The sequence below is a fragment of the Gopherus evgoodei genome, chromosome 1 (genome assembly GCF_007399415.2).
Source record: "Gopherus evgoodei ecotype Sinaloan lineage chromosome 1, rGopEvg1_v1.p, whole genome shotgun sequence".
NCBI classification, from domain to species: Eukaryota; Metazoa; Chordata; order Testudines; family Testudinidae; genus Gopherus; species Gopherus evgoodei.
Window position 1 is genome coordinate 190367965 of NC_044322.1, and position 19023 is coordinate 190386987.

The 19023-nt window shown below is 39.4% G+C and overlaps 1 protein-coding gene across 5 annotated transcripts in view; it reads left to right on the forward strand.

Moving 5' to 3' along the window:
* Positions 1 to 19023, forward strand: part of POU2F1 (POU class 2 homeobox 1) — a 210999-nt gene that overhangs the window by 121003 nt on the left and 70973 nt on the right. For all 5 annotated transcript variants that reach the window (XM_030581056.1, XM_030581066.1, XM_030581045.1 and 2 more), the window contains one exon: positions 7605 to 7731. In XM_030581056.1, the coding sequence (XP_030436916.1) occupies positions 7605 to 7731 (127 nt within the window). The remainder of the gene's footprint in view (positions 1 to 7604; positions 7732 to 19023) is intronic.

Consider the following 19023-nt stretch of genomic DNA (forward strand, 5'->3'; position numbering starts at 1 on the left):
AGTTCCCCAGAGATTCCATCCACACTTGACATATTCCGGCCTGGGGCTGAACAGGATTTTCTCTACAATTGCAGCTCTAGGCTGCACTAGACTATCTTGGATCTAGTCTCAGTCACTGGAACTGAGAGCCCAGAGACTTCTCTCCTATGCTTTCAATCACTCCCTGCTGAGGATGGAGGAGGAAGGTGTCTGATTTGAATGCAGAGAGGAAAAGAGCCAGACGTGGGGGAGGAGTGGAGGGAGTAATTTGGACAAAGAGCCTGAAAGAGGTGGAAAGGGAAGATGGGGATTGGAGGCTGGCCAAGGGGTTCTGGGGAGAAAGACTGGGCCTGGAAGCCTCATGTGGAGACTAGGCCTGTCTGCTGCAGGGACTGGGAGTGGCTGGGCATGGAGATTTAGACTGCGAATGAGTAGAGTGGAGGAAAGGATCTGCAAAGAGCTGGGGTGAATTGGAACTTAGTGGGCAAAGAGACTGAGACAAGGCATTTAGGTGGGCAGATGGACAGGACACTAGATAGGATGAGGAGTCCAGTGAGAAAATTAGCGATAGGCAATGTGGGGGAGGGCAGATTGGAGGACAGGTAGTAAAGACAAACAGATCAGGTGAGCCAGGAAGGAGGGGGTAGGAGATTGAGACTAAGTAAGGAGACTGGGGGAAAAGAGCTGGGGGCTGGGTGGGAACTGGGAATGGCTGAGTGAGGAGACTGGGACTAGGAGTCCAGATAGGTCAGAGTAGGATTTGATGGACAAGGAGAATGCGACTGGGATGAAAAACTTGAGTGCATATTGCGACTAGCTAGATGAGAATAGGTCTGGGATGAAGACACAGAACAGAGACATGTTGGAGAGGACTAGGTAGAAGAGGTCACACTTTGGGGCAATGGGCAGAAGAGTTTGTGCAAACTAGAGCTTTCTCCTCTCTCCACCGCAGAGTGGGACCCAAGATTCCTGACACTCACCATTCCTCTGCTGTCAGCAAATATCTGTGAAACCCACTGACAGTGTCCCCTCCTCTTTTAGTACTGGTTCACTTAGAGGATGAGAACCCTACTACTGCTATCAGTTAAACCATAATCTGAAGTGGCAAAGGTCTATGCAATGAATCTAAATGTTGCAACCCTGCTGATGACTCATGTGGGTGTCAGTATGATGCCACATGAATAAGGGGGAGGCATAGCTCAGTGGTCTGAGCATTGGCCTGCTAAACCCAGGGTTGTGAGTTCAGTCCTTGAGGGGGCCATTTAGGGATCTGGGGCAAAAATCAGCACTTGGTCCTGCTAGTGAAGGTAGGGGGCTGGACTCAATGACCTTTCAGGGTCCCTTCCAATTCTAGGAGATTGGTATATCTCCAATTATTTAAAAAAAAAAAAATGGGTTTTTTTTCCCTGTGAAAATTCAGGAACTTGCATACAAAACTGTTAAAAGAACGTTATGAAGACTGCATAAATAAACACTCAAAAATTAGGAAATGCCAGTATTAAGGTTGCCTTCGTGTGCATATGCATTATGATATAGTCTTTAATTACATGATTGCATACCACTTATTCTTGAGGGCCCCTGTCTCATTCAATGCACAGGATAGAACTTCTCGGGTTGCGTAATAGAGGTGTCTGCTGTCTGTAGGACCTCTGCTTCATCTCTTTGCAGAAGCTGGAAAGTGATAGATCAGGAGTCAGCAACCTTTCAGAAGTGGTGTGCCATGTCTTCATTTATTCACTCTAATTTAAGGTTTCGCGTGCCGGTCATACATTTTAATGTTTTTAGAAGGTCTCTTTCTCTAAGTCTATAATATATAACTAAACTATTGTTGTTGTATGCAAAGTTAATAAGGTTTTTTAAATGTTTAAGAAGCTTAATTTAAAATTAAATTAAAATGCAGAGCCCCCCGGACCGGTGGCCAAGCCCCGGGCAGTGTGAGTACCATTGAAAATCAGCTCGTGTGCCGCCTTCGGCATGCGTGCCATAGGTTGCCTACCCTTGTGATAGATAGTGAATGAGGGAGGAGATTGCAGGAAGAGAAAGGACCTTATGGTTAAGGAAGCTGAATGCTCCCCTTGCAGAACTGAATTCTAGAGTCTTTCCTTGCCCTTGCCACAGAGTTCCTATGTGATTCTGGGCAAGTCACTTAAGCCAAATTTTTCGTAGGTGATCACTAACTGTATTTCTCATTTTGTGGGTGCTGAACTTGCAATCGGGGGGGCTGATTTATAGAAGTGCTGAGTACTCCCATTAACATCAGGTGCAACTCTGAACTGTGCTTTCAACATGTGAAGTGCTATATAATGCTAGGTACTCTGAAAAATTAAGTTCTAGGCATCTAAAATTGGGTAGCAAAAATTGATGGGTACCGTTTTACATTCATCTCTTTGTTCCTCAGTTCCCCATCTATAAATATGGATAATACCACCACCTGATTTTACAGGGGTGCTATAAAAATCAAGTTTGTGAAGCTATAGTGATGAGCACAGTATGGTAGTCCCAGAAGATATTAATTCTGTGTTTAGAGGAGGATTTGAATAGTGTGCAGTAAGTAAGAACTTTAGCCATACACTGACCAAGGAGAAAACAAAATATTGAATAGCTGCTCATCAATCAAGCACAGTCCATCTTGTGCACTGAATGAGGCTGCAGTCCTATGGAAGAAATAGTATGTGATCATGCAAGTAAAGATTGTATCATAATGCATATACACAAGGGGACTGAATTTGGATTGCACAGGCATTCTTAATTCTGGCATTTCCTGACTGTTGACTTTACAATTAATGTTCTTTTAACATAGATTTTTGGTATGTAATTATAAATTAACTGCATTCTATCCTCTTTATAAAATGTAGGTGTGACCCTTGGCTTCCTAGTAAAATGAAAGTGCAGCCCTGTGTTGGGCATAGTTGAGAGACTCTGTGGAAAACTTGTATCCTCTGCAGTTGCAGGTGGATGAGACCAGGCTCTCCATTCCATCTTAATAATGATCTGTAAACAGCATGCAGGTTTGCTTATTTGCATTGCTATTGTAAACACAGAGCTGATTACCAAAATAGCCGACTGTTTGTTTTAATTGATGATTCTTGAATAATTGATTAACTGGCAGATTTCTGCAGCAGGGGGATTACCGTATTTATTTTAATTAACTAATTGCACAAGCATGGCTTCTTTAATGTGCTCTGCAGTCAACACAAGACATCTACTGCGGAGATGTGGGTAAGATTGTTGGTGCTACTGCAGAAGTACCACTAACAATTGTACCAAGTTTTGAGTACCTAGATACTGGGCCCTTTGTTCATCTTCTGTTGGGATCTGTGGTGAATATTTGAATGAAATAAATGTCAGAGGGAGAGAAATATTTAGGTTAGTACATGGGTTATATGTAGGCGTAATGGTATGGAGCTCAGAGAACTTTAGATAGAATAGCTTCATCCTGGAAAGATCTATCTAGTTATGGAATAGTCTCCTAAAGGAAGTGATGGAAATCGCATCAGATTTGACAAACTATAATAAATTGTATGCTCTAGAAACCATCATGTTAGCTGGTTGCATAGACTAGATGACCTAAGTGTTTTTCCCATCTAATTTCTTTTGTTCTCGTGTTGATGAAATACAAGCTTACCATAGAGAAAAATGAGATTTGAATAGGAAAACATGATCAGAGGTTGTTTACTTAGTCATTAAAGTGAGAATTATAATAGTGCTATAATTACCTGAAAAATAAAACATACTTGCATTAGGAATAGGCATAAATAACAGAATTTGAATGAGTCCGAGAGGCACCTCTCTTCAACAAGCTCTTCCAACCAGCAGTGCTAGCAACATCGCTAGGGTGAAGTTCCCAGTTCAGAGAAGGCTGAGCCAAGATGTTAGTTACTGAGACGAAGATTAGGAGAATGGCACTGGTTATATCAAGTTTCTATCTTCTTAGCTAAGATGACTCAAAGCAAGACCATTTCTCATCTATGCTCTCCTAACCCTCTGGTGGTGTGCAAGGTTACTACCTGTCCTGGATTTATGATAGCTGGTTCTTTATGCCATTCCCATGATGTAGAGCTGCACCATAGTGGCTCCAATGGCATATGACAAAATCTTGTCAAGTATAATAATAAATAAATCCTCACTACTGTGTGGGTTTGAGCAGAGAAAGAAGAATAGAACAATACTACAAATCACATACTTCAGTGCAACTTCTGACATTGCTACATTGGCCACAGACATGATTTGTTTGGTGCAGTTTCCAGATTTTGTGCTAATTCAAATATTACTATGTAAACTGATTTCCAAACAATTAAAACCAAAAATACTGTTTTAATGCAACTTTAAGTTTGCACAATTGGCATTCAAAAATGATGAAATGTGGAAATTACTATTGAAAGGGCAACCTTAACTCTTCCTCCTGGCAATCTTAAATTACCTGAGTTCATTCTATAAAATAATATATACATTTTCTGTCCCATCCTTAAATTCATGTATGTCTGAGATAAATTTATAAATATTGTAAAGAGTTTAAATGCCAAGGATGGAGAGGAATTATTTAGACTGAGACCTGGAACTAGAATGATAGATGAGACTAGACTGGGAATGAGATTTAATTGTCAAAGGGAAAATTTATGCCAAATATCTCAAACTCTCTGGCATAAAGTTTATTAGGCTTTGGAAGCCCTGTTGGTTGGAATTTTTAAAGCTATACTGGAAAAATAGAGTATATGCTATAGGGAACAATCCTGCACTTGCAGAGAAAGAGATTGCATGACCTAACAGGTCTTATCCAAGATCATAGCCAGCCAAAAAAAAAGTAGATGACTACTATAGACACTGTGGGAAGGTGCAAAGAAGAGCAGTCACCGGCTCCCAAACATCCTAATATATTTTTTCATGAAATGAACATAGAAAATATAATTGGGTCCCATCTACAGTTGCGAAGCTAAACTCTGTTAATCCACGTTCCCAAAGTACGAAAGTCCAGTTGAAGAGTGTAGGGCAGTTTGGGAACAAGACGAGCTTGAGTCCTTTCTGTGTATGAAAAGTAACTCCACTGACATACGTAGAGTTACACTGGGGTAAAACTGGTGCAAGTTCAGAAGCAGATCTGTAGTTTAAACACAGCTTACTCCAATCTTCACTGAGACTCAACAGTGTTTAAAGTTACTCATGTCAACAGGAGCATCCATGTTTTAACTGAGTCTCACACTTGATAGATTTCATAGCATAGGCAAGAAATAAATCCATATGTTTTCTTACCTCTCTGCCTCTTGGATTCAGTGTTGTCTGCCTTGTTCTCTTCCTTCCCACTCTTTCCTTAAATGTAGTGCTCTCCCCACTTCTGAGATCTCTGTTCTTGGTTCTTCCCCAGCTCCCCTGAGGTGGGCTACCTGTTCTTTTTTCTGGTGTTTCCCTTCATTCCTTTGTCCATACCCTCTTCTCTAGATTCTCTCCAGCACCCCTAATTGAGGGTCCCATTTCGCTCTCAGTTCCCAGAACCCCCCATCCTTTGGTCTCTCTTGATTTCTATTTCCCCTGGAGTGTATTTTCCCAAGAGTTTTTGGCTTTCTGCATTGCCCTGTAACTCTCTTCACCTCCGCCTTCCCCTGCATCTGCTCCTCACAACCAAGTGGTCTTGAGGCTCTCTCCATGGTGGTGATCTGTTCAGAAGTTGCTTATTCCTTTCTGTAACAGTAACCAATGGAATCCTGGATACTGACCCCTGTCATGTGGCAAAGGTTTAACCTTATGTATAGCATGTGTCTGGGGCCAAGAAATAAAGATATTTTTTACCAGCACTTCTGGATCTCATAGCATTATTAAATGAGGACAGAAATAAACTGAATCTCTGGCAACATTAGAACAGCAAACTTGGCAGAGAACTGAAGGAGGTGGTTGCAGTGCTTGCAGAATTTCCTGAAAGCAAGTAGTGAAAATGCGATCACAACTTAAATACTGCAGTAAAAGTCTACAATTGTATAACAGACATCATTCAGTCAGTGCCAACTAGTGTTTATCTACCTCATTGGTAAAGTGCATACTTGCTGACTTACCAAGAACAAGTTGGCCAAATGATGGCTAGGATGTGTTTGTAATGTAGACTAGGAACTCATTTCAGTGTGTGCACACGTATATAGCCTTATAAGTGCACAGTTGACAAAATATCTGTAAGAACTCTTGTTCCTTCGTCCCCCAAATTGTAGTTGTAATTTGGTTTGATTATGGGTACGTCTTCACTACCCGCCGTATCGGCGGGTAGCAATCGATTGCTCGGGGATTGATATATCGCGTCTCATCTAGACATGATATTTCGATTCCGTAACTCCACCAGCCCGAACAGGGACATCGATCCCGCGCCTTGAGGACAGTGAATAATTCAATCTTAGATACTTCGACTTCGGCTACGTTATTCACGTAGCTGAAGTTGCGTATCTAAGATTGATTTTCCCCCGTAGAGTAGACCAGCCCTTTTTTCAATTAATCTTATATGCTGGTGTGGGCAAAGGGACAATAAGAAGGCTGGCCAGGACATGGGAGGTTGCAGTTTTGGAACATGCTCACTTCCTGAGTTTTGCACACCCACACATCACTTGTGTTTTTAAAGTGTGTACTTCTCAGTGTAATGATAAATTTTATTTTGCATGCTCAATACTCAATTTTCAAATGTTCTTAACTTTGTGCAATCAAAAACAATTTGTTTTCAAACTCAGCAAAAGCACTAGTCCTTAGAAGGCAGTCTAGTAATGATGAGATTAATAACAGAAATCATTTAGAAGGTCAGCCTCTTGGCTATCTGCATGCCAGGCTTCAACTTTCCAACTTCAGTTGCTTTTAGTGTATTACTGTTGAAATAAAAGAGAAAATGAGGCTATATTGTGTGTTTTCACGCTCCAGCTCAAGCAGATCAAGAGAGATTCCTCAAATTCCTGTTCAGGTAGAGACTGAGCAGCAAAATGAATGAGTAAATGAAAACACAAGAATCATAATAGTTGACAGTGTTTTTCTTGAGCCTTAACTACAGGTATGGCTATCATACCTGCTATAGTAACCTAAGCAATTTTGTTTTAAACTACTCAAATAGATTAGTCCACTTTATGGATTAACTCTGTCCAATATTTAACGATCAAAGTGCAAACTAACATTCTATTTTTGTTTTCTTTTTGCCTTCCTGTAGCTCAATAAATAGCCATTCCAGATTTCTTAAAAATTGTGTTTAAAAAACTAAAAAAAACCCAGCATCCCAAAATACCCCAGTAGTTCCCAGGCTAAACGCTTATTTCATCTGCCAGCGATGGCAGATTCTGCAAACCTCAGTAAAGCAGAAGTTTGACAGTGGAAGTGCTGACAGACCCTTAACCTTATATGAATGCTGCTAATTTTTTTACAATGTTGGATGTCGTTTACTGGGACATTTAGTAAATCATGTTGTGTGCAGTTCCAGGTATGCCAGTGAAGCACTTGTAATGGTTACTCTGTTTTAAAAATGAAAGAATAAGCTAAGTTATTCAGTAGCAAGCATGCTGGTGCTAGATCCCCTTTTATCTCCCAGTGCTAGGAGAAAAGTCCTAGATATCTCAAATGTTTTAGGAGTTGTGACTGATTTGAATGATTAATGCACACCTCTTTATTTCATTAAGGATTTGCAGCACCTGCAGCAGCTCCAACAGCAGAATCTCAACCTGCAACAGTTTGTGTTGGTGCATCCAACAACCAACTTGCAGCCAGCACAGTTTATCATCTCACAAACGCCGCAGGGGCAGCAGGGTGAGTGTGACCTTTCTGGGAGAAATTCAGAGCTGGGTTCAGTAAGAATAGTCACAAGGGTCCTTTTTGTGTCTTTCTGCCATTGTGACATTCCTTCATGGAAATAGCAGTGCTTGGGTTTAGGGAGAGTGTCACAGCGTGAGCTGGCCCTTTTAAAGAATTTGAGGTTCAGCCTCACCTGTGCTACGTGTATCCTGCCTTTCCAGGTGAAAGGAATGAGTCAACGGGTCACACGATGGAAGTCATGTTACTAAAAGCTGGGCTTGTTGGGGAATGTGAAAGCAGCCTGTGTTCAGTCAGAAAGAGTTCAAGGAGAGAGAGCCTGATGGGAAGAGGACAGGTGATGACTCCCCAGACCTCGTAGGCAGAAGGCCTAGGGGAGAGACTTGCAAGGATTGGGGCCTGTTGAGGGATAAGCCTCAGCTGAAACACCTACAAGAAGCAGGAGCCTGCTGGGTGAGAAGCCAAGCTATAAGGGCTGCAAACTGGAGGCAGGGCTATAAGGAAGGGGGTGCTCTGCTAAAGGACTAGAAAGTCTTTTGAGCCTAGAAGGCGGGCTATGTGGATACTGAAGCCCACTGTCAATTGAAAGAACTAATTGATCCTGAGGAAGAGGGCTGGAAGTTTGAATTTTGTTTTTATGCTAATCAGAAGCAGAGGTGTTTTGTGAAAACATCAGATGTAGTTTTTGTTAAACTGAGATAGTGGTAGAGCCTGAAGCCAGACTAGGTAAGACCTGCTACAGGGACACAGTTCAGAGAACATAGGGCACAGTATTTGAGTTACCTTACAACTTCCAAAATTTGGTTCAAGGGAGCCTCAGAATCCAAATAATCTTTTTTTAAAGGGGAAAATATCCACAAAACCACTGCTTTTAGAGATTTTCTTTTTTTTAAATCAGTCACTTTATATAGGCCTACAGTTTTCATGTGGCTTTTGATGCCTTCATAATAGCAATGAATAAATCTCTTTAAATGATTCACAAACATGGAATCTAATCAAATGTTACGTTGACTTTTAGAAATATGGGGGGAGTTTGAAATGAATTGTTTACCACATGGAAAAGGATAAAACTGCTAGAGAAATTTTCTTTTTATGTTTCTGAGGTGGAACTTTCATCAGAAAATAATTTGGTGTTGTCTTTTCAAGAAAATCAAAATAAGTTTCTTCACAAGCCACTCATCTACAGTTAATGTTCTGTTTGCTATCGGTGACCCTGTAAATAAACACACACACATTTAAGTATTAACCTGCAGCCTAGACAACAGAACTGCTTCAGAAACACAGGATTTACATTTTCTCTTTAGATCTTCAGCCATTAGTGTGACATAGTTAATAGCTGAAATACTTGAACATGTCTACCACTGACTGCTCGTAGAAAAAAAGTAACATGCATGCCATAAATATACCCTTTATCTCATATTTTTGGGGTGGCTTTTGCAGGGTTTCAGGCAGCAGTTTGAACAAATCAAACACTTCCCCCCCAGTTGTAAGGGAAGGCAGACTCAGAAACTGCCTTTTGCTACGCTGGGTTTTCTGCATTGTTCTAATCTTATTGCTTCATCAGGAAATTTCTTAACACAAAATTAGTTACTTCTGAGGTCATTAACACAGAGGTGGTTCAGAGCTTTCTTTAAAGCAAGCTGAAAGCAACTTCAGTGGATAACCCTTCACCATCTGGAGTGTTACTTAGACAACATGGTGACAGGCATCTTAGACACAATTTAGTACAGCATGCAGAGATTCTGTCTCATAAAAAGCTAGTGGAATATTTCTGCTCTGAATGCGGAGGACTAATTATAGAAGCTGTCTTTCATTTCTTCAGAGAAACCCCTATTGCATTTTGTGTGTGTGTGTGTATATGTATGTAAAAATATATCCACCCCTTTAGTAATCACAGAATAACTTTAGATTTATGTAAAACACTTTCTGTCCATGAGAAAATCGTGCTTTACAATCTGTGTGTTTGTGTATAAATAAAATATATCATGTAGCACTATAAAGAAAAACATGGCAGCCATTCTGTGTTGTTGACACTGCTTGCAATAGGTGAGAGAGTGAAAACTAACTTCTCCAAGCAAAACGTACACCAAAGGTAACACGTTTACTCTTGAAAAAAGTGCAGTAGCATCATCAGTTACTCCAACTGGATTATAAAGTCTGTCCAAACTGAACTACATGACTGTTTTGGAGAAACTAGGATTTCTATTTAAGTTTTTTATACAAGATCTAGAGCCCTAACATTCAGTCTAATTTGTTTAGGCTTTTTATTTTTCAACTTCCCCAACATGCAGCAGATGAGAAATTTTCTATATAAAATCAACAGATCAGTTTCTCTCTGATTACTGTTAATTGAGTGGTTTATATGAAACAAGTTGGAGTTTTTTCCTCCTAGGAGACAGGTGAATAGATCATAAATGTATCCATTCTCAGTAGATGAGCCAAAGATTGAATGGAAATGGAAATTTGGAATACTCTTATCCATGGAGATTATTTATCCAGATCTTTATTGAAGCACACTAGTAGGGTAATGTGATGGTATTTTGCACAGTCTTTGCACATTCCCTGACTCTTCTGTTAGTAATAGAAGATTTCCATGTTTGTAATTGTCAGTATGCTAGCTTTCACTATCACTAAAATTCTCTTTAAAAATAATAAAAAATTGTATGTCCCATTGTGATGAGCTTTCATCCATTTTTATACAGAAAAAAATTGATTGCATGAAAGAGTCTCTCTAGGTTTACAGTAATAGTCTGAGCAGAAGGGGGATATTGTGCTGTCTTTCATCTAATGGAACTTAGTGTAATCCAGCAAGCAAAGGTTGACAAGGCATTGGGAAATCAACACCACATAAAAGACTAATTGCCTTTGGACAAAACTTGCATACTATTGTGGTAAAGCATGGTTTTAATATCTATGTAGGCAGGAAATACACTATAACCAGGCTGATCTCCAGAAACCATCATTTATTGCCAAAGATATCATTCATTATCTCCCAGCTGTTAATCTCTTTATAAAGTAATAGAGACAGTGTTGGCAAGTCAACTCCAGTAACATCCTCTTTCAATATTCTAGACCCTTTCCAATTCTTTTACTCACCTGGAAGCAGTACAAAAGCTTCATTTGTAGCTCTGAAAAATGTTCTTTAAGACAATGGATAGAGGTCAGACATCCATTCATACTCATACTGGTGTATAAATCGGGGACCTTCAGTATCGTCGAACATATTCTTTGCTTCAGTCTTCACAGCTGAGGATGTTCGAGAGATTCCCAAACCTGAGCTGTCCTTTGTATGTGACAAATCTGAGGAATTGTCACAGATTGAAGTGTCACTAGAGGAGGTTTTGGAATTAATTGATAAACTTAACAGTAACAAGTCACCAGGACCAGATGGCATTCACCCAAGAGTTCTGAAAGAACTCAAATATAAAATTGCGGAACTTTTAACTATGGTTTGTAACCTGTCCTTTTAAATCAGCTTCTGTACCCAATGACTGGAAGATAGCTAATGTAACGCCAATATTTAAAAAGGGCTCTAGAGGTGATCCCGACAGTTACAGACCGGTAAGTCTAATGTCAGTACTGGGCAAATTAGTTGAAACAATAGTAAAGAATAAAATTGTCAGACACATAGAAGAACATAACTTGGGCAAAAGTCAACATGGTTTCTGTAAAGGAAAATCATGTCTTACTAATCTATTAGAATTCTTTGAAGGGGTCAACATCGTGGATAGTTTTCTGCAGACGTCCACGCAGTGTGCAGCGGCAGTCAAAAAGGCAAACAGGATGTTAGGAATCATTAAAAAAGGGATAGATGAATAAGACAGAGAATGTCTTACTGCCCTTATATAAGTCCATGGTACACCCATATCTTGAATACTGCATACAAATGTGGTCTCATCTCAAAAAAGATATACTGGCATTAGAAAAAGTTCAGAAATGGGCAACTAAAATGATTAGGGGTTTGGAATGTGTCCCATATAAGGAGAGATTAAAGAGGCTAGGACTTTTCAGCTTGGAAAAGAGGAGACTAAAGGGGGGATATGATAGTGGTCTATAAAATCATGAGTGGTATGGAGAAAGTTAATAACAAAAAGTTATTTACTTTTTCCCAAAATATAAGAACTAGGGGCCACCAAATGAAATTAATGGGCAGCAGGTTTTAAACAAATAAAAGGAAGTTCTTCACATGGCACATAGTCAACCTGTGGAACTCCTTGCCTGAGGAGGTTTTGAAGTCTAGGACTATAACAGGGTTTAAAAGAGAACTAGATAAATGCATGGAGGTTAAGTCCATTAATGGCTATTAGCCAGGGTGGGTAAGGAATGGTGTCCCTAGCATCTGTTTGTCAGAGGGTGAAGATGGATGGCAGGAGAGAGAGATCACTTGATCATTACCTGTTAGATTCGCTCCCTCTGGAGCACCTGGCTTGGCCACTGTTGGTAGACAGGATACTAGGCTGGATGGGTCTTTGATCTGAGCCAGTATGGCTTTTCTTATGTTCTTATAGACTCTAAAGTTAGAAGGGACCATCTTGATCAACTAGTCTGATCTGCAATTTCAGGTCACAGAACCTCACCCACCCACTCCTTAATAGACCCCTAGTCTCTGGCTGAGTAACTGAAGTCCTCAAATTGGGCTTTAAAGACTTAGCGAGAATCCACCATTTACACTAGTTTAAACCTGCAAGTGACCCAAGCACCGTGCTGCAGAGGAAGGCAAAAAAGCCCCAGGGTTTCTGCCAATCTGACCTAAGGGAAAATTCCTTCCTGACCACAAATAGACCTTTCAGTTAGAACCTGAGCATGTGGTCAAGCATTACGTACCAGACACCTGGGAATGAATTCTCTATAGTAACTCAGAGCCCTCCCCATCTAGTGTCCCATCACCAGCCGTTGAAGATGTTTGCTGCTATCTGTTGCAGATTGGCTACATGCCATTGTTACATGAAGTGCTATAGAACATGTCAGGAATGGAAAAAGGAATTTTAAGCTGTTTGTTCATTTTGCTCGGCTGTGTCAGAGTTCTGATGGGCAGCTACCCTTCTGAGAGCCCGTGCCTGCAGAGTCCCATGGGGCTCAGTCTTCTCATTTTACTATTAATATATATGTGAGTCTGCTGAAAGTGAATAAAAACTATAGAGTTCAGTGCCATCAATATGCAGATGAGGCTATCCAGATCTTTCACCTCACCAAATTCTTAATGCATTTTTATTTGCTGACACAGCAAATGATTGGGAACCTGGATGAAAAGTAGTGGCTTAAGCTCATTACAAGTAAAATGAAGGAGGTGTTAAATGGAAAGAGGAAGCACTTGGAAGAAGTTGCTTAAATTGTGACCTCTCCTATTGCTGAAGACACTATCTTTGAGCAGGGTGGATTAATTTAAATTAGAGCAATTTAAAATCATCAATTTCAGTCATGATTTAAATCAGTAAATGAGAAATCTTAATTTAAAGCATACTTTTAATATGTTTTGCATTTGTACTTTTTAGTTATTTTCCTAGAGAGGTTGACTTGTGATTGGATCCATAACCATTAAAACATACTGGTTTTACACTAGATTTGGTGCTGCTTTTTGCAAACCAGGAGGATATGCTGTAGCCATACACATTTAAGCAATTATATAGCTTAATTTTACATTTATTCAAATTCTTAATTTTTACATTGTTTACTACATTAGAAAATCGTTTTACTAGATTTTTTTTACTTGTGATTTGTGTCAAGCTCTAGTTAGATGAAAATTAAAATTCAATTAAATGTACAAAACTGACATTTTAAAATTTGACTTGTATTAGCTAAATAAAACTCCCTTAAATGTACTGGGTGCATAAGAAAAAAAGTATGAGTTCATCAAAACCTGATTTCATTTAAAACTAATTGGTTTGTTAAACAAAGGACTTATTTTTTTGTAGTTAAGAAGTTGAACTGATTACTTCTGGTCACCATATTGTCAAAATTTTAGAACTAGTAGATCTCATTCTCTCACACCTAGTTTTTAATTCATAGGGTTGGAAGAGGAAAACAAGCTTTTCTGCTTTTTCAACTGCCAATGTAAGTTTGTATGAATTAGTCATTGAACTGAACTAGTTGAGTAAATTGAAATAAAGAAAATTGTCTCTGTTCCTGTAGAAGAGGCTTCTGCTAGCAAAAGCTGGCTTAGTGCTTCAACTAACTAGTTCTAGGTGCTTAGCCAGTGACTAACATGCCAAGTCAGTGCATTCCATCTCAAAAACTGAGAGGCCAAACGTGAACTCAACATCAGAGCGCTTGATATGAAACTTACTTACTCCATAAATCCTGAATACCTTGATGTTATTCTTGACCACATACTCTTCTTTAGAGCTCACATCGAGAAAACTGAACCCAAGGTTAGCATACCAAACAACATTCTCAGCAAGATGTTTATATAAAAGTGAGATGCAGACATGTCCAATCTAATCCAACAGAATAGCCACTTTGCTGCTTCTCTGCTGAATATGCCTTTGCAGTGTTGGCAAGATCCCCTCACGCAAAGACGCTGGACCCTCTACTTGACATTGTCTGCTGCTATGTTACAGGATGCCTTAAGCCTACTCACATCGGCAGCCTCTACATCCTCATAGGTGTTGCTCCTCCTGATATACACCAGGAATGTACTTCTAGTGTGGAGATCACAAGGTACAGTATTGTTAGATCCAAGACATACAGTGTATAACATAACACTGACTGAGTCAACTGAAGTCTTGGCAGAGTTTTCTTGCCACCATTAAATCCCTAATATTGTCACCCACAAAGGATCAGTTATGGCAAATGAGTAGAGAATGACTGTGTAGCTTGTGCACTCTGGCTTTGCCTGTTGAGCACATAACACCCGATGCACATCAACCTTGGACTACATGGTGTTGCCTAAATCTACTCTGCACTAGAGTGGGTTGATGACACGGTGAACAAATGGAGCTGCACCACTGGCCCCAATACCTGTGATTGCAGCAGAGACCTTCAAAATGTGAAGTATCTCATGCAGTGCTATGTGCTTGAGTGTGAGTGCTCTTCCAGTGACATGCTGGAGTTCAATGATCGGGCAATTACATATGCAAAGAGGTAGCAGGAAGCAGTATGAAAACAGAAGAAGAAGCCAGTGATCTTTTTAGCAAAGATGCACTGCTTAATATTTTACTATAATGTATTAAATCATTTAAATAAGTTTAGATCTTAACGTAAGTGGTCATAATTTCACATTCAATTTTAAATAGGTTTGTTTAAATTAACTACAGATTTTTTTTTAAATAAAAATCTGATTTAAACACACAAAAAGCCCAGATATTTTTGGTGCTTTTTTATCACCTTGCCTCAAGTCTTCAAAGAGGTACTCATTGTTGGAGTCCTGTTGGAATCCTTAGTGCTTCTAGGCATCAACATTGTATCAGTGGATAGAAATACTGCCTTTCATCTTAGATTGGCAATGCAACTTCTCCCTTTGCATTGTATTTGGGTCTCCGTCAGAAAGCAGTTTTTTATCTTTGGGCTGGACTGCTGCAACACGTTTTGCCAGGATCTGATCCTAAAGGACACTTGTAAACTGGAAATGGTGCAGCATATAATAGTTTGTCAACTCAGTGGAGCAGGTTGATGGGAACACATCAGAGCAGTACTCTGCTCCTCTGTCTGGCTCCCATTACAGTCCCAGATATGGTTGTTCAAGGACCTGGTCCTAATCTTGAAATACCTTAATGAAATAGGGAACCTACTTAGAGCAAAGGCCACCACTTTCTTCAACCCTCTTCCCCTTGAAACACAGCTACGCTCAGGAGAGATGCTTCAGATAAGTGTCTAATGTATAAAGTGTACTACAGAACCTCTTTTCCTCACCAGATATTTCCCAATTTTGTTGTGAATCAGTCTCACAGTGCTGTCTTGAAAGCTAACCTCTGGGATATGACCACTAGAAAATCTAGTGGTTTTACAGAGGAAGGGGGAGGGGATTTTTTCCTTTTTAGATGGAAATTATCCTTCTGTTATGAGATCAGTTAGATATGTGAATTATATATTACACATCTGGGCTACCTTTTTAAAAAATTACTCTATGAAAATCTACACGAGAATGAGTTTAATTTTCGTGTGTTAATTTTAGACAGTAACAACTGAGTTTCAGATTGTTCTTTGGGGATTACTGGCTGGCAGGGAGAGTTTTTGCCTTGGGCTATAATTTCTCACTGGTCATTAACTATTCCAGGAAATTTTGTGACCTGAGGTAGCTAAATTTATTTTAATTCTTTTAGAATGAAAAGTAAGGATCTCTCAAACACCCTTACCTTCCCAAGCACATTCATTCTATTAGAGCACCATATGTATTATGATTGGCATTGCTACTGTAATGGCAATCCACCATCATGCTCTTCACATCTGTGGCGAGAGCTAATCAAAAACAGTTTGTGTTTCTAATCTTATGTTAGAGTTAGAGTATTCATTTTTAAGTGAAAAGCCTAATGATGTGTCTTTGAAAATCTTAATTTCCTCTTCTCTGGGAAGATTTTTTCCTACTTTTAAACTACTTAAAGCATACAGAAGAGTTTGAAATGCACAGAATCACAGCAGTTACATAAAGGGTATGTTTTGTACATACATTATCCCCTAAAAGAGTAAATAAATCAGACAGTCAAATAAGCTGATGGAAAACTCATGTGGATCCAAAAGACAACACCAACAAATAAGTGTAAAATAACCTGATTCCCTGAAATTTCCATAATGTACTTCTACTAGTAATATTTTGTACATAATTAAATGCCATTCATTAGAGAATCTGAATGCTTGACAGTCATCTTGTTTATTTTGGTTCCAGCAAATGACATAAGGCCCTAGACCCTTACAAATACTTTAAAATGCAAACTGCAACAAAAACAAAAATAGTAGCAGAGGAGCTTCCAGTCATAAAAAGCAAAACATCTACAAAACTGCTTCCAGAAAGCCCAGTGTTTCACACATCTTAAGCCCTCCCAGAATGCCATCTCAAAGGGATGGATTTTGCATTGTGCCCTAAAGGTCAGTAAATGTGTGCCATTTCAGACCAAAGTGGGAAATAAATTTCAATGTTGAAAGACCCTCCCGGAGAATGCCCTGCTAGCAGCTCACTCTTCATATCAAAAGGGCTGAGCTCTTGAATCTCTGCTGATTTATTTTTTTTTGGTTTAGCTTGTTTTAATTTCATAATCATAAACTTAACTCTGCAGTGCATTGTAAGTGAGGCAGTATTGTGTAAAGAGAGACCAGTCTCACAAGCAAACATGTCCTAGTCTGTTTTGTCTTTTTATAGGTCAAGACAGAACTTTAAATGCCAAAAATTAACAGGCATATAGTGCTGATCCTGCAGTGTTGATATAGTTACTGTTCATAGCAAGATGCTCCACTTAACAAGTACAGTGACACCTTCTGCTCAGCTTCAGGTTCTGAATGGCTTATAGGTGTAGCTCTGTTCAGAATGTGTTGCAGTAATTTATTCTCAAGATAATAAAGGACTGGATTGATAGTAGTGAGGTTGATATCCAAAAGATGAGTTAGTTTCCTTACCAGAGACTCTAACAAGACCCCTAAATTGCAAATTCATGACAACTGTTTGAAAGATTCTCAGTCAAAGGGACAGGTATAATCTTTTTCCATACTCTTTGGTTGCTACCCCCATTCTACCATTATTTCTTTAGTCTTATCCAGACAGCTTCAACCAGCTTGCTCTCTCTCATTCTCCGTCTCTACCAGAAACAAAGAAATGCTTGATCACATCTTTTGGGTTGGATAAAATGAATATAGAAGGCGTAGGTGTACTCAGTATGCTCAAAACATTCAGTTCATGCCTCCTCACTAACTCTTCTATCATACGCACATAAGAACAAGATGAGGGAATGGCATTGTGTTGAACCTTGCAGTAGAATGTCCTTTAAGCAGAAGATATATTGCCCAAAACCAGCCTTGTCTACAGTACAAAGATTTGTCAATGCAAGTTGTGTTGCCTGATTTTAGGAGGTTAATATTATTATATGTGATTATATGGATTATAGGCTCACCAGTTAATCTGATCAGAAGATAGTACAGTTCTTGTCCCAGAATTAGGCTACACAGGGTTGGGAAGGACCCATGGGATGTATGACTAGGACATGTATGACAAATATAGACGTAAAGACTTCTATTAAGGTAAATGGATTATTTTACCATTTGATTACTATTCAAGTTACAAAGGCAATAATGTTGTAGAAGTACATGTGGTGATATGTACAATAAAGCTTTTGATCAATATGCTCGCACCCTTGATAACTTGGTGGGAGGTGTGGAGCTTAGGTGAAACTGAAAAGCTAAGAGCTAAAGAAGCTAACTTAGAGTTATACTTAATTCAAAGTTTAAGTTAGTTAGTTAAGAACTAACAGTCTAATAGACTAGTAAACAAAGAACTAAGACTGAAGAAGCTTTGAAGCTCAGAAGCTTAGAAAACTGAAACCTCCTTCAGTTGTCGTAGTGGGTCTTATAGACCTTAAGCACTTGAGCCCTCCTCTGTTCATACTTAGTTGCCTCACCCACAAAATGTTAGAGTACACTAACTCCATAGGCTGGTACATTTGTATGTATTGATGACATATACATACATATTAATGACATTGGCTTATTCTCACATGTTATGTCTGTCCTATTAGGTTATTCTGGTTCTTTCCTTGTGTACCTGTTAAGTTGAAAGAGGGTATGAACTTAGGAAGCCCCCTATGCAACCCTGCTTCAACGCATCCTATATCTATCTGTGCTAAAGGTTAGTTATATATGGACCTTATGGTTTAGCTCATTACCACCTGTTTAAGTGAAAGGTCCAAATCATATGTACACTAACTTTGCCTTAGCTCAACATATAGGATGTGGTCTGTAGGTTCCTTGCATTACAGCCAAAACATACTCTAATATAAACCTATTATAATAAAACGAATAATCAAACTCATAAAAAACCTATAAGAAAAGATATATAGGCAAGAAAGCAGGCTAGCCCTATAAGGCTACGTATGCGAACAATCAAAAACCAGTATAATTACATCGCTTGTCTATGTTCACACAAGGCTTTTCTGTCAGCAGAGTGCATCCAGGGTTGGTCCTCTAGCATTGACAGAGAGAGCAGTGCACTGTGGATAGCTATCCCACTGTGCTACTTGCCACCTTCTATAGCTAAGAGTTTTGGGAAGGCAGAATAGATTGCAGTGCATCATGGGTGCTGGCTTAACATCCCATGATGCAGTTTTTTCAGTCCCGTCATTCCACAGGCTTCTGACTGCATTTCTTCAATGA